At 53.5% G+C, this 19588-nt stretch overlaps 1 protein-coding gene across 1 annotated transcript in view; it reads left to right on the top strand.

The window, feature by feature from the left end:
* The first annotated feature begins 16989 nt into the window (after positions 1–16989).
* Sorcs2 (sortilin related VPS10 domain containing receptor 2) overlaps positions 16990–19588 on the top strand; it is a 291097-nt gene continuing 288498 nt past the window's right edge. The window contains exon 1 of the mRNA XM_077110199.1: positions 16990–17469. Coding sequence (XP_076966314.1) covers positions 16990–17469 — 480 coding nt within the window. The remainder of the gene's footprint in view (positions 17470–19588) is intronic.

The following is a 19588-nucleotide window of genomic DNA, read 5'->3' as shown; positions in this document are numbered from 1 at the left end:
GCAGCCCAGGAGGCTGTCACTTGCAATTTAACTAATGTCAATGGATGAAAACTGCCAAGGGCTTACAGAAAGAAAGGCTCACTCCTTGGAGAGCGAGGGCCACCTCCGCAGGGGAGGGGCTGTACTGGGGCCCGAGCTCCAGGGGACAAACAGCCGGGCTCTTTCTGGCTGCATCTGGCCTCCTTGCTCCCCACCGATCCAGCACCTTCTTAGTGGTCCAGACAGTGGGGAAGAGCCTCTGGCTTTGGAGTCCAACAGACAAGGGATCCAACCCCAGTTCTGCCACTTGCTGACCCTGAGCAAGTTCCTCTCAGACCCAGATTCCTTATTTCCATGACATAAGACCAAAGGAGGTGACCAGTGTGAAGAGCTGGCATGTGGGCCAGCAGGTACAACTATCTGGATAAACAGTCCTGCTGTGATTTGGGGCTGGTTTCAGGGTGGAGCTCAACTCCTGTGCCTGTCTTGGGTCAGGTTTTGGGGGGAGGTAGGATCCTTAACTTCAGGCCCCGCAGAGCCCCTGGACTCTGGAGCTGTCTGCTCCCATCCGTTCCCAGAGCCTGTGGTGGCACTGAGCTTGCAGGGGGTGACCAGCAGACCCATGCTGAACTCCGTCCCACGAGCATCTGTCAGGCCGCTCTGTGTGTTCCCAGAGGGGATAACTGTAGGCTGTGCCGCGGAGCCGCTGTGCCAGGGGAGACGGATGTGCAAACAAGCAGTGGCAGCACCAGGTGCCAGGCCCTCAGGGCAGGGGGGCATGGAGGAGCACCACCAGTCGGGGGAGGGTGCCGGCACAGGCTTCCTGGTGGACGGCTGTTGAGTGAGCAGGTTTTGAAGTCGAGCAGGGAGAAGCTGACCAGGCCAAGGGAGAGGGGACCTGAGCTCCGCAATTGTCCAAGAAGCACCCGGCCTGGGGCAGTTGGGGAGGAGTGGCGGGGCCACAGGCAGTTTGGTGTTGGACGAGTCACCCAGGACTTCCGGGTGGGCAGACCAGAGGAGGGCGATGCTCCCAGTGGACGGAGGAAGCTTCCTGAGGCTGCCCATGGCCAGGGCGGGGCTGGGCCTGGGAGCCACATCTCCGGGTGTCTCCACAGCAAGCAGCCCAGGTGCCAACTTCAGAGGAAGCAGGGCATCTCAGTCTCCTGGTGAGAGGGAGGAGCAAGCTCTTTGGCATCTCTTCTTACAAGAGCACTGTCCCGTCTTAGGACTCCCACTCCTGTGACTTCATCTAACCTGTTTTCTTCCCAGTAGCCCCACCTGCAAGTACCATCATAATGGAGCCTTCGACGTATGAATTTGGGGGGACGCAAACCTCAGTCCATAGCAGAAGGGAAGACCCACCTTCTGGCCCTTTGGTCTCGGCCTCTGAAGCTCTACAAAATCCACTTTCTCCTACATTTGGAATGTGCTGATTTTACTGAATGTGATCAGTCACTGGGAACCTCGTGCCCTCGGCTCCTTTCCCCGCTCCCTGTCATGCTGATCTACAGCCTGGATGAGGGGAATTGTACACCACAAAGACCTGTGCTTTGGAGAGGATAAAATACCCTCTAAATGCACATTATTGTTATTTTTATTACAGGCATCAGAGCAAAGCCGGCCGTTCAAAAGAGCTAATTTAGTTAGATCAGGAATAAGTGCTACTTGAGTTGAAAACTCATTCTCCTTTGCGATATTTTCTTTTGGGTATAAATCAAGAGAAGGGCTTTTAAAATATTTTTAGTACAAACACATTTCAATCATGTGGTCAGTCACCTCTTAGCACAGTTACTGAACAGGGATCTCCATGTGATTTCCAAGATTGACTTGCCGTGACGGCTCAGCAATCCTTTTCTCCATTCAAACCATATTCGGTTTCTCTGATTTGAAAAGGGAGCAGGGAGAGTTGCCCATGTCTTTGCATGGAAAACCAGGTGTCCTGCAGGAGGCAGAGGTTCTACTGTAGACCCGCTTCTGCGTGGAATCGAGACTCAACTTGTGGTTTCAGGTTCTCTCTCCCCTCTCAAGTCCCTTCCCCAAGTTGCACCTTACGTTATCCTGGATTCCGGAAATTCCAGCATCCAGCACGCAGCCCCCAAACCACTTACTACAGTCACTGTCCCGGAGGACCCCACCACGCTGGTGACACTCCAAACCCGTGGAAGACATCACTGATTTATCTGGATGGTTTCCCACTCTGCCTTGCTCTCGACCAGGAGCTCCTGGTAGACATTCCCGACACATCGGATCAGCCCCCAAACATGGTGGCGATGAAGGGGAGGAGGTGGAGGTGAAGACGGTGGAGGCAATCTATCATATTTAAAGAAAAATTCATGGTAAAATACGTGCAGCGTAAAACTTGTTGTCCCAACCTTTGTAAGTGCCTAGTTCTGATCTGACCTAGTGCCCAGTTCCTGGCGTGGCACACACACACTACTGTGCCCCCCCCAGAACTCTCCCCGTCTTGTGAAACTGAAGCTCTGTGGCAGCATCTCCCCAGCCCCCTCCCAGCCCCAGTGCTGCTGCTCGACTTTCTGTGTCCATGACGGTGACTCCCCCAGGTCCCGCATGTCAGAGGCATCCATAGTTCTCATCCTGTGGTGGCTGGCCATCTTCCCGAGCATGATGTCCTCGAGGTTCATCAAGTCATAGCGCGTGTTGGGATTTCCTTCCTTTTGAGGCTGACGTCCCCTGGTTCCTGCGGAGCACGTGTCGTTGACCCTCGCTGTGGGCCATTGGTCCACTCTAGTTTTACATTTTTTTTTTTACCCCTTACAAAGCCTCCTCCCATTTCGTTCAGTCCCACGATAGCCCTTCTGAGTAGATGTGAGAAGCAAGAGAAGTTGGTTTTGATGCTAGAGGATAGTCAGACACCCAGGAATGCACGATTCTGGCTCCGCCAAACCCTTCTCCTCTAGGGGGTCCTGAAGGGTGAGCTGAGGACCCCCAAAGAACAAGTTAAGTATCGGGAGGCCCTTGAGTATGCCTGGGAAATGAGCCTCCGCTGTGGTTTTGCTGACCAGCGATCTCCAGAGAAGCAGAACCAATAGGTATCTCTTTCTAGAATCAGGTTGATTATGAGGAAGTGTCCGGTGTGGTCATGGAGACTAAGTAGTCCCCTCCTCTGCCCATTGCAAGCTGAAACCTAGGGAAAAATCAGTGGTGCAGTTTGAAGCCCTGAGACCACAGAACTGACGATACAGATTATAGCTTAGGTCTGAAAGCCCAAGAACCGAGAGCATTCAGGGCAGGAAAAGATTGATATCTTAGTTCAAGAAATCAGCAGGGGTAAAATTCAATTTTCCTCCTCCTAATTGCTCTATCCAGGCCCCCAGTGGATGAGATGATGGCCACCTACTTTGGGGAGGGCCACCTGCCCTACTGACTGCAGCAGTTGAAATGCTGGCTCCACCCAGACGCACCCTCACGTACACACGAGAGGAATGTGATCCGCTCTCTAGGCAACCCTTAGTCCACACCTTGACACAGAACTAAGCATCTCCATGTTGCTCTAAAGAGATGCAGAATACATGAGATATTGCACCATTCCAGAATCTTGTTGGAAAAATTGCCCCAGAAAATACTGTACTCTGAGCCTGCGCTTGCATTTGGCTGGTCTTAAAAATCAGCACTTTATTCCAATTACATGTGAAGTTTTGTCACATATCAGATGAAACTAATTTACATTCACAATTCTTGCTCCATTTGTTTATTTTTATTTTTGGTTCTGGGGATTGATCTCAGGAGTCCTTTACCACTGAGCTAAGTCCCCGGCCCTTTTTATTTTGAGAGAAGGTCTCTCTGTGTTGCTTAGGAGCTCACTAAATTGCTGAGGCTGGCTTTGACCTTGTGATCCTCCTGCCTCAGCCTCCTGAGTTGCTGGGATTACAGGCTGTACCATCGAGCCCAGCTTGTTTATTGAAGTAAAATGTGCACACTGGAAAGGGTACCTTCCATGAGGAGAAGCTCTGTGATTCTCACAATGAACACATCTGTGTAATCCGCTCCCAGAGAAGAAAGCGAGCATCCGGCTTCAGGAAGTCCCCTGCTGTCCTTACTGTCCTTTTGAACTGAGAACCCAACGCGCCATGGCATTCTGATTCTGCTCCAAGTGGATTCATTCCAGGTGGCCTTTCTACTGGCAGTGATTTTGCTCTGATGACAAGAGCCTCTTGCTGTAAGAGCAGTAAAGAGCTTGCTATAAAGAAAGGGCAGCAGAAGCAGGGCAGGCAGGGGCCCACGGGTCACTGGTACAATATCCGATTTTCTGGAAAAGATAAAATCATCCATCAGACTTGTCTGACTGTCTCAGAGAAGGAGCTCCAGCCGACGACTCCAAGAAACATTGAGATTTGGAGTCAAGCACACATCTGGGTCCTTTGGACAGAATCCTATAGGGCCAGCACTGATCTGGGGACTATGGTGCAGACACAAATTGGGCATGGACCCCATGTCCCTCTCCTGTGGCTGCCATAACAAATGGTCACCGACTGCGTGGCTTAAAATAACAGAAATTTATTCTGCTCTGGATCAGGAGGCCAGAGGCTGGAGTGGAGGCCCGGTAGGGCCGGTTCCTCTGGGCTGTGGGGAGCAGGGCTCCAGCTCCCTGGCTCCTGGTGCTGTGCTCCTGGGTCCTGCCAGGCTCTGCCTCCGTCTGCACATGGCCTTCCCCTCTGCAGCTTCTTTTCCGTCTCTTATAAGGATATGTGTCAGAAAAAATAATATTAAGGACACGTGTCGGGGGAGTTAGGACCCACTGGAAATCTAGATCTTTTTAAGAAATTTTTATTTGATTTCACATTTTTGTGTCTCAGATTGATCTTCTCTTGAGCTTCTGAACCTAATCACACCTGCAAAGACCCTATTTCTTCATAAGACCCCATTCACAGCTTCCAAGGGACAGGCATCACCTCACCATAGACCCCCATTCCCTGGACCAGCTCTCAGGGTGGAGCAGGGTAGGTGACCAGGCTCCCCAGAAGCCCAGCCTAGGCACAGAGTCATGTGCCTCTGGGTAGGGGACCAGGAAGCTCGGAGCAAGGGGGCCCTGGGCCCTGAGGACTTCCTGGGAGCGGGGAGGTGGAACATGTTCAGCCTTGGGGACCCCTTCTCATCTGTGCAATGAGATGCACCTGCAGTGCCCACCTCCCAGGAGTGTGAGGGGTCAAGAGGGAGGGAGAGCAGGCGGGCGGTGCTGGACCTTCCAGTCCCCCTTGGCTGCTGGGTCTCTTTCCACTCCACATCCCCAGCCCCTGGCCTGAAGCTGGCACAACACGGCGGCTGGAGACTCGGCAGCTGAGTGAACAATGAAAGCCCGAAGCTCATTTCTTTCTTAAAAAAGCAATTTTATTGAGGTATAACTTACACACCATAAAATTTTAAGTGTGCATTCCATGGTTTTTAGTAAATTTATAGATCTGTGCATCCACCCTGCAATCCAGCAGTGGAACAGGGCCACGCCCACCCTGTGCTGTTTGCAGTCCATCCCCATCCCCACCCCTGGCCCTGGGCGCCCACTGCCCTGCTTTCTATGGTACAACTTTGCCTTCTCTGGACATTTCACATAAATGGGATCATGCTATCTGTTGTGTGTGTGTCTGGTTTTCTTCCACGTGGAATAATGTCTGGAGGTTCATCCGTGTGGTAGCACGTATTGATTGTTCCCTCATTTATATTGATAAACAGGACTTCACTGTATGCGTCCGCCCCTGTCTAGCCAGTCCCCAACTGATGGACATTTGAATTGCTTCCAGCTTTTGGCTATTGTGAAGGACACTGCTAGAGACAGACCAGCCGTGTGTGGATGCCTGTTTTATTTCTCGGTGGTCTTGGGTGTGAAATTGCTCTCATACCTGTGAAGCGGGTACCATCAGCAGCGTCTGGCTCCACGGATGAGGAGGGTGAGGCTCAAGGTGCCAGCAGTACCAGGTTCATGTGAACTTTTAAAAACTGCCACCCCCCAGTGGCTGTGTGGGGTACGTTCCCCCCAGCCACGTGTGGAGGCCTGCTTCGATTCCGTCACCGCAGTGCCTTGGGATAGCCTCTCGCCTGGGTTTGAACGCGCATTTTCATAATGACTAACAAAGCTGGGCACCTTCTGTGCTTAGTTAGTCATTTACAATTCCTCTCTGGTGAAATGTCTCCTCCTTTTTTTTTCTGTTTAAGGTCTGTGTGTGTGCGTGTGTGGGGGGGGCGTATTTTAGATATAAGTCTGTTCTTTCCCCATTGCATTGTTTTGGTGCCTTTGCCACAAATCAGTGACCCAGAAATGTTGGTGAGGGCTTTATTCTGACTTTCATTCTGTCCCATCATCCATACATCAATCATTCCGGGCAGGCCCCACTGTCTTGATCACAGAGCGTTACTAGTACGTTTGGAATCAGGTACTATGTCTTCAACTTCGTTCTTTTTAAGAATTGTTTGGGTGATGTTTGGTCTTTTGTCCTTCCATTTAAACTTTGAGATCAGCTAACTAGTTTCTATTTTTAAAAATCCTAATGAGCTGGGTACACTGGTGAACGCTTGCAATCCCAGCGATTTGGGAGGCAGGCAGCCAGTTTGAGGCCAGCCTCAGTGACTTAGTGAGACCCTAAACCACTCAGCAAGACCCTGTCTCAAAATAATAAATAAAAGGGGCTGGGGAGGTGGCTCAGTGGTTAAGTGCCCCTGGGTTAATGCCTAGTACCAAAACATTAAAAAAAGAGAAAACAACCCAATGAGATTTTCATAGGCATTGTATTGAATCTATAGAGAAATTTTTGGAGAGATTTCATCTTGGCAATATTGAATCTTTAGCCCAAGAATGTGGGATGTTCTCCATTTATTTAGGTCATCTATAGTTTATCTCAGAAATGTTGGTAGATTTCCATTAGGTCTTACATTTCTTTGTTAAATTTGTTCCTAAACATTTTTTAATGCTCTGGTGACTGAATTTTCCATTTCATTTTGAACGGTTTGTGGCTAGTACTTGGACGCAATGGCTGTGCACATAGATACTGCATCACCTGACTCTCTCGACCGAGTCCTTCCTGCAGCTTCTGGCTTAGTCCGCCCCTCTGTTTCTAGTTTCTTCAAATAGAAACTGAGGCTATCTAAGACTTTCCCTTCTTGTGACTTAGGCCTTGAAGGTATAAATCCCTCCCTAGGCACTCCAACGCTGTTCCTAGATTGTGGGGAATTTTCACGGGTGTCAAGTATCTTCTAATTTCTGTCATGATTTCTCCTGTGGCCCTGGAGTTATTGATTTGGACCTGTGCAGTTCAGTTCTGAGTTACCGGGCTCTCAGATTTCCTTCTGTTAGCGTGCAGTGCGGTCTCACTGTGGCTGGGGAGTGTGTTCCACGAGATGGTCATCCTTTACCAGGGGTGGCCTGGCACATCTTGTGTCCTAGGGAAAGTCCCACAAATGCTCAAAGAGAGCACAGGTCCTGCCGTCCTGGGGCAGGGGGTGGGCAGGTCAGCAGTGGGTTTCAGTTGTCTCTGGTCTTAGTTGTTTTTCTGGTTATGGAGAGTGGGTATTCCTCAACGGTTATTGTAAAATTGCCTGGTTCTCGTTTTAGTCCTGTGAGTTTTGCTTTGTGTCTACTGAGGCTGTATTAATAGGGGTGTATGTTTTAACTTCTGTATCTTTTTGATAGGTCCACTCTTATGCTTATGGGTCGACCCTCTTTGTGGATGGCAGTACTTTTTGTCTTAAACTTTATTTTGTTGAATATTAAAATAATCACTCCCCAGCTCTTCCGTGGCCTAATTGTTCCTTTAACCTATTTGTGTCTTTGAATCTCAGGTATGACTCTTGCGATAGTGTATAGTTGTATGTTGTTTATTTATCCAGTTTGAAAACCTCTGCCTTTGATGAGGGTATTCAACGACACACATTCAATGTAATTTGTATTCCTTTACATTTATAATTGCCATTTTTGTTATTCTTCTTTATGTCTTATGGCTTTTTGGAGTCTCATTTCTCTGTTCTGTCTTTGCTACTTTCATTTGTATTAAGTAAATATTTTAGAGTCCCATTTAAATAATTTTTTTAAAGTATGTTTTTAGTTATTTTCTGGGTGATTGCTTTAGAAACTACAAAATATATTTTTTAAATATTTATTTTTTAGTTTTAGGTGAACACAATATCTTTATTTTACATTTATGTGGTGCTAAGGATTGAACCCAGTGCCTCTTGCATGGTAGGTAAGCACTCTATCACTGAGCCACAATCCCAGCCCCACTGTAAAATATTTTTAGGGTCAATTTTCAGATTAATCTTATCTCATTCTGATCAACTCTAGGAACTTTGCTTCAGTGTAGCCACCCCCCCCCCCACAACTGTGTGTTATTACTGGCACATAAAGATGACACATGTGTATGTATATATGCTACTTTTTTTTTTAATCAATTTATCCACTGAAGGGCATCTAGGTTGGCTCCACAGTTTAGCTGTTGTGGATTATGCTGCTATAAACATTGATGTGGCTGTGTCCCTGTAGTGTGCTGTTTTTAAGTCCTTTGGGTATAGTCCGAAGAAAGGGACAGCTGGATCAAATGGTGGTTCCATTCCCAGCTTTCCAAGGAATTAAAAGAAAATAAAATCAGGGCATTTGCAGGTAATTGAATGGCATTGGAGAAGATAATGCTAAGTGAAGTTAGCCAATCCCCCAAAACAAATGCCAAATGTTTTCTCTGATATAAGGAGGCTGACTCATAGTGGGGTAGGGAGGGGGAACATGGGAGGAATAGATGGATTCTAGATAGGGAAGAGGGGTGGGAGGGAAAAGGAGGGGGCAGGGGATTAGCAAGGAGGGTGGAATGTGATGGACATCATTATCCAAAGTACATGTATGAAGACACGAATTGGGTCTCAACATACTTTATATACAGAGATATGAAAAGTTGTGCTCTGTATGTGTAATAAGAATTGTAATGCATTCTGCTGTTGTGTATTTAAAAAATAAAATCAATAAAAAAGGATGCCACGTGTGCTTTGCATCTTTTTGTTGTTACAAACCCAACAATCTACTGTTATAATTATGGCTACGTCTTTTAAGTTACTGAAGATATATTGAGAGTGCTTCATATTAGCTTTCCTATTTGCCATTCTCATGCACCTTATTTCTTCCTACGTGTCTCACTGCCCATCTGTCTGGGGCTGTTTCATTTCTACCTGATGGGCTTCCATTAGCATTTTTTTTTTTGTTTTTTTGTGGATCTAATAGCAAAATATACCACAAAAAATGCGAGAAATGCAAGGAAGCAACAAAATGTCATCTCTACCCTATGGAGAGGGCAGCCTCTAAGGGTCTCCAGAGGTTGGATTTGGTAATAAAACAAACGAATGAACAAGGAAAAGCTATTATAAATGTGATCAGAGGGTTAAAGGAAAGTATGACAATAAGTCAATAAATCATCTTAATAAGGAGAAAAACTGCTATGAAAGAACCCAAAGGGGAAGTCTGGATTCAGAGTAAAATAATGGGGAAAATTTGCTTATTTATTGACTTCTTATTATCGTACTTTCCTGTACTACTTTGATCCCTTTATAAATAGCTTTGGGTGTTTGATTCACTACCAAATCCAACTTCTGGAGACCCTCAGACACCACATGTCTCCATAGTGGAGAGACCATACTTCCCTGTTTCTTTGCATTTTTCACTTTCTGTTGTTGAAAACGGAACATTTTAGGTAGTACCTGGTGCAGTGGATTTTGACTCCCCTCAGAAGACTGTTCGCTGGTTTTGTTCTTGTTCAGCAGCTCGCCTGGGCTAACCCTGTGGACCCTTTCTCCTGTGTGTAGTTGCTGATGCTCAAGTTTTTTTTATTCTAATTTTTATTTTCAGCCTGGCTTTTGGACCCCTGTGTCTGCAGAGCACAGAGGTCACTGGTGTCTGGTCAGACATCACCCTCAGACCCCCCTCCTAATATGCTTCTGTCCTCTGTCACGGGCCATTGTGTGGATGGAGGAAACACACTGAGGCCATTTTCACAGCTGCCTGGCTCTTCCTCCTCAGGGGGCCTGTCCTGGGTCCTGTGTGTGCACGTGGCCTCGGGGCCCTTTCCAGTCTCCATTACCCTTGTGTGCAGCCCGGCCACCCTCCTTAGCCTTTGGGATCACCACTCCTGCTGCTGGCGCCACCGGATCCGTCACCCCACTTCTCAAGATTCAGCTGTAGCCCTGCTGTCCAGCCAGCCAGGAGGGCAGTACGGAGACAGCCTGGGCAGAATCCTGCAGACTCCTGCGGCTGCCCCCTCAAGTCCAGCTGTTTTCAAGTGTGGACACTTCCAACACTGGTGTATGCTATGCTGTTGGGTGATTTCCAGGTGGAAGTGGTGGCTTTGGTCAATTTTGTGCAGCACTATAATAGCCTGTTGGGAGAGGCCTTGCCAAGTCCTCACCTGGCCATAGCTGGAAGTTCTGCAGCCCAGACTTCCAACTGGGAAATGAGGTGGTGGAGATACGGGTCCTTGGATGGCAAGAGTTAGGGTACAGGGTGCAGGTGCCAGGCTGATCAGGCTCCGGGACAGGATGGGCCTCAGGTAGCAGAGGAGGAAATGGCAGTACCCCCGAGAAGGGGGTTTTTGCCAAGATTTGAACCTCGGACAATGGAGAGATGACACTGGAACCCCCAACTCCCCAAACAGCGTTCTTCCCTTCTACCAAATTGCTGGTCACCTTAGGAGTGGAGGTTTATTCGCTTAGACTAGAAGTTTTCAGTATGACAGGCACATTTACCTTCCTGTTATTCACCTGACCTCCCATCTCTACATACCTGTCCAGCGTCCACTGTGTGCCCGGCACTGCTAAGCTTCTGGAACGACAGTGGTGAGCAAACCTGACCACTGTCCCAGGACCCTTGTGTGCTCAGAGGAGGACGGCTGTTTTGCAGGAAAGACCCTTGCCAGGGCCAGTCTGGAGGTACATCCCTGCTTTTCTGCTGGTCTAGAGGAAGGCAGGGCCCTTCCCAAGGAAATCAGCGAGTTTTAACAAGGCTGAAGCCTTCAAGCCACAATTCTCAACCAAAATTTTGTGAGAATTCTTAAATTTAAATGAAGCATCAATTTCCTATTCAGTAATTTGGTAGCAAAAATTTTGATTTCTGAAATGAATCTTAAGATCAAGAATATCAAGAGGCCACTTTCAAAACATCTGTTAGAGCGGAGCTTTGAAGCCCTCTTCTCCAGAGAAGTTCCATGGCAGGAGGCCCTTGGCCCCACACTGTGACAGTGTCAGGGAGCTGCAGTGTCCAGACACTTGCTAGTGAATCTGGGCCGCCTGGGTGGATTCGCCCTTCTCTCCTCCTTCCACCAATTCATCACATATTTCCCTAGTAGCTTGTGTTGTCTAGGGTGTTCAGAGCTGTTAAGCAGAAATACAGAGCTCTAGGGTCAAAAAGTTGGGGTAACAATGGAACCCATCAAAATCCAACCAATATTTAAAATGCAGAACTTTCCAGGCCTTACCTGTGAGCACCTTGTGCCTCTACCTCTGCTGCTGTGCATTTCTGCAGAGTTGCGCGTGGGCTTACCTTCTCTGGGAGCCCTAGGGCAGTCTGTCCTCATTCCCAGATGGGGAACCAGAGCACGCAGCTGGCCAGTGACCAAGAGGAGAGAGCCAGAGGAGTGCTGGAGATGGAGAGGTGGGCACACCCTGGAGGCTACTCACCAGCATGGTGGCACCCACCCAGCAGGTTGGGACTCCCTGCTTAGCCCTTGGCCTTGAGAGGTGCTTGCCTTGTGGCTGTGCACACTCCCCAGCCAGGCACACGTGCACAGGACAGAGGAGCTGAGAATTTGCAGTCATGGCCCCACTCACCACAGCTGGAGGTGTGTGCCCTCAAGGGGACTAGCTGGTGTGCGTTTCAGCAGCGCACACCAAAGCCTGCGCCTTCCAGGTATTCTCCCACCCCCTCCAGACGCCCTGGGGGCAGTTCAGCTGTGTTGCCAGGGTCCACTGGGACTAGAGGCTTGATCCCAGGGTGGGGCCTCTAGGGCTAGAGCCTTAAGAGTTGGGGGATCAGGGGGTGCTCTGGGAAGTGTCCTGGGACCCTGCCTCTGCTTCCTCATTCCTGTTATAATCTTCCTCTTGTCCCCTCTTGGTCTCCGGCTTGTTGTCTGTGCGAGCCCATGAGGGCAGGCCTTGGCCTGCTAGTTCCTGCCACTCCCTGGGCCTGGGACAGTGCCAGGCATGTGGTGGCCACGCAGCAAACATTTGGTGAATGGGGAGACGGAGCAGCTCTTTGCGGTGGATCTGCTGTGCTTCTCGCTGCAGGGCCTGGCCGGCCCACAGAGATGGTGTTCCAAGGGTCAAGAAGTCCCCACAGTCCACCCAAAAGCAGACGCTTTGAGAAGTGCCGCTGCGAAGAGCTGCAGACCCTGACTTCCCGTCTCCCCTCCTCTGGGGGCGTGGCCGGTCCCACCCCTGGCTCACCATGGCACCCTCTCTCCTGCGGAAGATTTTCCTCAGGCTCCAGCTCCAGGCCTGAGTCAGGCTCTGACCCGCTGTGCCCACTGCCTGGCCCACAGCCCCCACCAGATGACCAGATCCTGGCACCTGATCCTCCTTGCCCAGGCCGTCCCCTCTAGCCCTTGTCATTTGCTAAAGTCATCAGGAGACGTCTCTGAAAGTCACCACAGATTGTCCCAAGAGTGGGAACTGGAAAGGTTCTCCTCCAGCCAGAGGCAGTGAGGGGGCAAGAGGTGGCCTCCTCCAGTGGAGTCCCCCAGCAGCCTGTCCCCCACCTTCCTGCCTGCCAGGCCCTCCCACTCCTGCCTGTGGGGTCCTTACCTGTCTCTGAGGTCAAGCCTGCTGAGGGGGAGACATAATTTGACCTTTGATACATTTGAAAAGTTGAATTAAAATGTTATCTCTAGAAACCTCCAACAATTTAAAAAATCAGGGGACTTTCAATGCTCATGTGGGTGACTGACTGCTGGAAAGACCTGCTCCCTCCTCCTGTTGGAGGTGGGCATGGCCAGGGCCCCGCAGGAGTGCATTTTGAAATCAAAAGGTCTGCGTGGGGTTTTGCTGGCCCACCTAGCTACCCCCACCCCTGTTGGTGGGGTCTTGCTGTGTTGCCCAGGCTGCACCATCCTCCTGAGCAGCTAGGGCTACAAGGGTGGGCAACCGTGCCTGGTTTTCCTGAATCTTTATAAAAAGCTATGCCGTGACTCAGTGGTGAGTGCTTGCCTAGCGTGTGCAAGTGCACGTACACACACACACACACACACACACACACACACACACACACACGGCTGTGGGCTCACAGTTGCCTGCACCTCTGAATCACCCAGGGAACTTGGAGATGACTGAATAATGGAGTTCCAACAGCCTGGGGTCAGGAAAAGGACCTGGGTACTGGGCTTTTTCCCCAGGTGACTCTAATGTCCAGCCTGGGCCTGGAATGCAGGGTTAGCACAGTGGCTCTCAAACTGAGAAATGCTGACGGACTGAGGAAACACAGACTCTGTTCCCAACCCCGGCACCTCAGGCTCTGCAGGTCTGTGTGGGGCCAGGTCCCTGTGAACGCTGCAGGTGCTGCTGGTCCAGCGACAGCACTTTGAGGACCACTGGGTTGGGGCAGGGCCATTTTACAGGGGAGGTCACCTGGAATAGGGAAAGGCAAAGAGTCTGAGGCAGGACCTGGGAGTAGGACTTTGTCCTTAGGGTCAACTGCTAACCCCATGTGCCTTCCTCCCCTTCATCTTCAAATTGGGGAAACAGTCCCTGTGCTCTATAGGTGTCACAAGGTCACTGAGCCCCGCCCCTAGAACCGTGCTTGGCCCATGTGCCCAGCAGGAGCTCATTATGGTCATGGTCACAGTTGCTGGAACTACTGCTGCTCACAGCAGCTCCCCTTCCCTCAGGCTGCCACCTGCTCCTCTGGGGTCACTGTTTACCTGTGACCTCCCCATCAGACTGTGAGGTCCCGGAGCGAGGGCCAGGGAGGATTCCCTGGAGGCCCGTGTGTGGCCTGGAGCTGGGGGCAGAGCTGACGAGGGTGGGTGACTGGGCCTGAGCTCCATCTCGGGGCCCCGGCGTCGTGACCACAGGGTCCACAGCCTGGGGGAGTCTGATACTTGACCAGTGCACCCCAAGTGCCGGATGCTGAGTTCAAGCATCCACAGGCGCTTGGTGAGTGGCACCTGAGGGGGCTTCATAACCAGGGCTCCATCAGCCCTTCACACCCTGGTGCCCGCCGAGCCTGTGGCCACCTGGGAGGGCACCACTGACTCTGCCCTTTCTCCTCCTCTGGGCACGTGCCAAGGGGGCCAAGCAGCTCTCCTTTGCTGTTGGCACTGTCCCCATCCTATGTCCCCGAGTCCCAGGGGTGGGTCACTAGAGAGGCAGAGCTCAGGAAGCAGGAGGTGCCTGGAAGGGGGGTGACGGTCCTGCAGGTTCCCCTCCGTCCTCCTCCTCTGTCCCTGCCAGCCAGCTCCTGGCCACCACGGCCTCTCCCTGGACCTTAGAAGGAAGAGCCTCCTAAGTGGCTTCCTGTGCCTGTCCTCACAGCAGCCAGGACGATGGCTATAAAAATGCCAATACTCTCACTCCCCCACTTAAAACACTCCAGCGCCTCTCAGCAGCCTGTGAATACAAATTGGGTCCCGGACGCCTGCTACTCCCTGGGCACACTAACTCCTCCCCACCCCCTCTTCCCAAGTGCCCATGGCCAGCTCCTTCTTGCCGTTGGCCCTCTGTTCTCAGTCACCTCTGGGGGACCGGGAGGTCGGGGCTTCTCTGACCCCTTGTCTCCTTCACTGATCCTCAGAGGGCAGCCTTCTTTGCTTCTGGTTACTTACTAGTAGCAAAATTGATTTCCCTTAGTATCTATCCACCCCGCTGAGACCAAGGCTCCCCAAGAGCCTGGGGATATTGTCCATCTCCTTCATCACAGAGTCCCCATGTTCAGCAATGTCTGTGAGCCAAATGACCTGGGGGGGTCATGATGGCTGTGGGCTCTGAATACACAGGAGGGACAATTCCTGTTCTTTGCAATGCCTGTAGCCTCATTTGGGCACAGACTGTTCTGGAAAGAGCCCTGGTGGGGCACCGTGCTACCTGCATTCCAGGCCTGGACCCTCTCCCCGACTTGTGAGGGGCCCTAACCGAGTCACTGGGTGACTTGAGTCTGGTGTGAGCGGGGATGGGGGGGGGCATGTTTTCTCCCCGCTTGGCTGGGCAGCTCGCACTGGACCCCGAGGGGCGAAGGGCTGAGAGCCCCACACACTGGTGACCCCAACGCTGGTGGTACAAGGAGGGCCACTGGGTCCGAGAGCCAGGGCTAGAATCTGGGCTCTGGCATACTGGCTGGGTAAGCTCGGGGGTCCCTGAGCTCTGACTCTGTACCTTATGTGTAAATGGGGACAATTGTACATATGTACTCTGCCGTCTGGTCACAACAGTAGCCCCCCAGGAGCAGAGGACCCGTTTTCTTTTTGAGCCCTCAGGAGACTGCCCATGGTAGGTGCTCAATAATTTGCACAGGTTTCTTGAAGATGATACTTAGAGGCCTTCTGTTATTTAAAACAAAACGAAACAAAATACTAGACCCTGGAAGAGAGCTTAGGGGTGGTGGGGCCTCCCCTTCAACTCACAGCGGGCGAGCGGAGATGGGGAAGTCTGGGCAGGGGCAGGTGAGGTGGTCTAGGCTGGGATGATCTGGCACCTCTCCTCTGAGCCCCTCACCAACCCTGCTCTGCTCTCTGCCTGCTTTCTAGGCCAGACCTTCCTGCAGTTGGCAGCGCCCCTCCTCCCGCACCCTGGAGTCTGATCTGACTGCAGGCAGCGTGGAGGCCTTTCATGACACTGAGCCAGAGCTCCCTGTCTGTCCCCTGGCCCCAGTGCGGGGCACAGGTGGACCCTGGTGACCACTGCCTGTGCCACTGCTAGTGTCTCCTGGGGAGGGCACTGGTGTGTCAATCCCTGGGGGCCACAGGGAACCCCATTTGCTACCTTTCCCAAATGTTGGAGACTGCACCCCTTTGCCCTGCTCCGTTCTCTCTGGAAAGAAGACCCCAACTAAGAGACGAGGTGTGATGGGGTCCCCAGCCTGGGGTCTAACTCAGAGGGCTCTGGGGAAGGACAGAGGTCAGGTGGGCACTGGCCTAGCTGAGTGTAGTACTGACCCGGACCCTGGCCTTGCCAGGGGACGCTCCTGCCCTGTGTGTCCCCAAGACCAGCCTGGTTCCACTAAGGGTGCCCCATGGTTATTTTTATAGATATCAAACTGAAGTAGCCACATGACCTTGGACGAGAACTTTTTGTACTCTGAATCAGTTTCCACAAGCTTCATGGTGGCCTCCCAGTTTCTCTGGGACCTCTCCAAGTCGCTCCCACCCAGGCCAGTCTCTTGTTCAGGGGCTGCCCCCAAACAGGTCCCTGGGGGTGGGCGATAAAGCCTTGGGGTGGGCTTTGCATCCCCCCACATGCCCTTCTCAGGTCTCCATGTCCTCGGGTCCTTCCCTGTGCCTCTCGAGGTCCCAGAGGAGGACCGCTTCCAGGCCTTTCTGGTCCAGCTCTCTGGAACTGTTTTGTCTGAAAGCCTTCCGCTTGGGTGTGGTCTGTCTCCTTCTGCAGACTGGGGTTCCCTGAGAGGCCTGGCTGTACCCCCAGTGCTTGGAACCCTGGCTGGACTAGAGTGAGTGCTCAGTAAATACCTGAAGAAAGGAAGAAAGGAAAGAGGCAGAGAGAGTAGGCAAGGAGGCCAGGCGGAGGGTAGGAAGAGGGAGGAAAGGGATGGGCCGGGAGCTGAAGCCTGGCTCGGAACCTGGGGCCCTCAGGCCAGATCACAGCTGTGCGCGCTCGCTCACGTGGCGGGCGCGAGCTGGCCGGCAGGTGGCGATGCGCCCTCGGCTGCGGGCGTCGGCGAGCTCCAAGTCCCCTCCTCCCGCGGCTCCCTCCCCTCGCCGGCTCCTTTCTCTGCGCTCTCGCTCGCGCTCCCCGGCGCCCTCCCGCTCTCCCGGCCGCGGAATCCCTCGCCGCGCCGCCCGCCGCCGGCCCCGCCGCCGCCCCTCGGCGACCATGGCGCACCGGGGGCCCCCGCGCTTCCCGAAGAGCCCCGGCCCCGCCGCCCGAGCCCCGAGCCGCGGGGCGCCTCCGCTGCTGCGCTGGCCGCGCTCGCGGCCGTTCCTGTTGCTGCTGCTGTTGCTGGCCGCTTGCGGGGCGGCCGGGCGCTCCCCCGAGCCCGGGCGCCTGGGTCCCCGCGCGCAGCTGACCCGGGTGCAGCGGAGCCCGCCTGCGGGGCTCACGGAGCACAGCGGCCGCGAAGACCGGCAGACGCGCGGTGCGGAGCCCGGCGCCCCGGGTCCGGATCCCAGTCCTGCTCCGGGTCCCGGTGAGCACGGCGCCCCCGCTTTGGGCAAGGGGCGCTGGGCGCGCGCGGCGCCAGTGGCTGGAGTGGCTTCGCGGGCGCAGGTCTCGCTCATCAGCACGTCGTTCGTGCTCAAGGGGGACGCGACACACAACCAGGCGATGGTGCACTGGACGGGCGAGAACAGCAGCGTAAGTGGCCTCGCGCGCTCCCCCTCCCCGCGACCCCTGCCCGGGACACCTCGGGGAGATTGTCACAGCCGCCCACTTCCGGACCACCCCGCAGTCATCCCCGGCGTTCTCAGACACTTGGGGACTAGGTCACCTCGGCGGCGCCCCTACTGGCCTCTGGTCACTGGCTACTTGGGGAAGGGTCTCCAGATGCAGGAGCCTCTGTCTATCAGGGGCATTCCTGTGTTCCAGTCCGGAGCCGCCTCCGGGGCTCCAACCTGGCCTTTACATTCTGGGTTACCAGGGAGGGTCCTAAAGGTTTCTGGACCCCTGGCCACCTTGGGTGCCTCCAGGTACCCGGGGGCCACACAGCTGGGTGTTGCTGGATGGCCCCCACACTCCACTCTGCTCAGCATGGGGCAGGAATTTCTGGCTGCAGGATCCCCCCACCGTGGTCTACCCTGTGGATCAGCTCAGCCACATGTGCTGTTCTGGGACTCTCCTTTTGGTATTGCCCCTCTTCCTGGATTCTCCTAGTGCAACCTCTAGCTGCCCTGAGGTTCCTCCTGAGGGCATGTGGATGCTACTGGACTTCAAATCCCCAGGGGTCAGCATCAGCACTACTCCGGATCTGTCTGGGCCATCTGCAAGCCTCCTGCCCCGTCCTCCTTTCACATGGGGCCACATTGATTTTCTTTGTAGCTGGAAGTTTGTCACCCCTCCCCCTCTGCCTCCACCCACCAGCCGTGGTTAACAGCCCTCCCAGATTCAGCCCCATTCTTTGGTGCTGCACCCCTGGGTCATGGGGGTCCCTTCACTCTTTCTGGGGATGCTGCTTCAGTCTTGCTTTTCCTGGTGAAAGACTGGTGGTCACTGTGGTTACCTCTGGGCAGCCCCAGTGGACAAGTTCTGGAGAAGGGCAGGGTGGCTGTGGTTCTCCAGGTAGGGTGCATTGTGTGGGGAGGGGGAGGGCAGTCTCCCTCGTTCTCTTGCATTACTGTTCGCTCAGGTCTCCCCAGTGGGAGAGCCCACCTCTTGTTACTCCCTAAAGTTCTGAGGAGGCAGCATAGGGCTGCCTATGGGGTGGAGAGGGTAGGGGTCTCCTGTCCACTGGCTTTCTGTGGCCAGGAAGGCCGCAACCTGCTGGACGGCTCTTTACCCCTCTTCTCTCTGCATCCCTGGCTACTTTCAGGAGCTTCCATGTGTGCTGGAGAAGGGATGGGGAGGGGGCAAGGCGCAGCTCTGAGTGGACTTGACTGACCGGGACCCCGTGCCTGCTGTCTCTCCCTCAAACTGGTGGCTTCCAAGGTACAGTTACCTCAGAGGGCAGAGCTAACTCCCTTCCCTGGAAGAAGTGGGCCCAGCTGGAGCCATCCACTGATGGGGGTGCCTTACAGAAGATAGCAGGTGCCCCTCCCTAGAAGAACGTGGGGCCACCCCCCCCCCCCCCCCCGTATCTTGAGCCGGGTGTGTCAAGGTGTGCAGCTGTGCTCAGCCCTCGCTCGCCCACTGGTGCTCCTGCCTGCCCCGCACCCTCAGCCATACGGCAGGGCTGAGAGGCAGCTCAGGAACCAGGCAAGTAAACAGTGAGTGCAAACCCTGCAGAGCTGGACTGGCCAACCCAACTTTCCCACCCAGACTGCCAGCTTGTCGCCTGTCCGGCAAGCTTGCTCCTGCCCCTTTATCATTTAGCTTCAGTGTGTGTGAAGAGCCAGGCAGGGGGTGGTAGAGGAGCCACAGGAACTGGGGACCAGCTGTCTTCAGGAAGGGCTGATGCCCAGCCTGACCCTATTCTGGGCTTGGAGCCTGGCCTCCAGTGGCCAGGAGAGTTGAGGAGGAAGGCGGCCAGCCGGCAGGGGCGCTGGGATGGGAGGAGCCCCCTGGCTGTTCTCCTAAGGGAGGATGGTGGGCGGGTTGAGTGGCTGTACCCTGTCTGCTGGCCGGTGAATGCTGGGGAGAGGAGTTCTGAGTAGGGGTGGGATTGGGGCGCCGTGCTGGTCAGTGGGAAGCAAGGGACAAGGGTAGATGTGGATAGCAGGGCAGCCCTGGTCCTTCGCAGATGGCCGGGAGGCAGGAGGCAGAGAGAGTGAGAGAATGTGGGCATGTGTGGGGTCAGGAGAGGGGTCAGTGTGGAAACCCT

This window comes from Callospermophilus lateralis, chromosome 8 (assembly GCF_048772815.1).
Source record: "Callospermophilus lateralis isolate mCalLat2 chromosome 8, mCalLat2.hap1, whole genome shotgun sequence".
NCBI classification, from domain to species: Eukaryota; Metazoa; Chordata; class Mammalia; order Rodentia; family Sciuridae; genus Callospermophilus; species Callospermophilus lateralis.
This window is presented reverse-complemented; position numbering and strand designations above follow the sequence as displayed.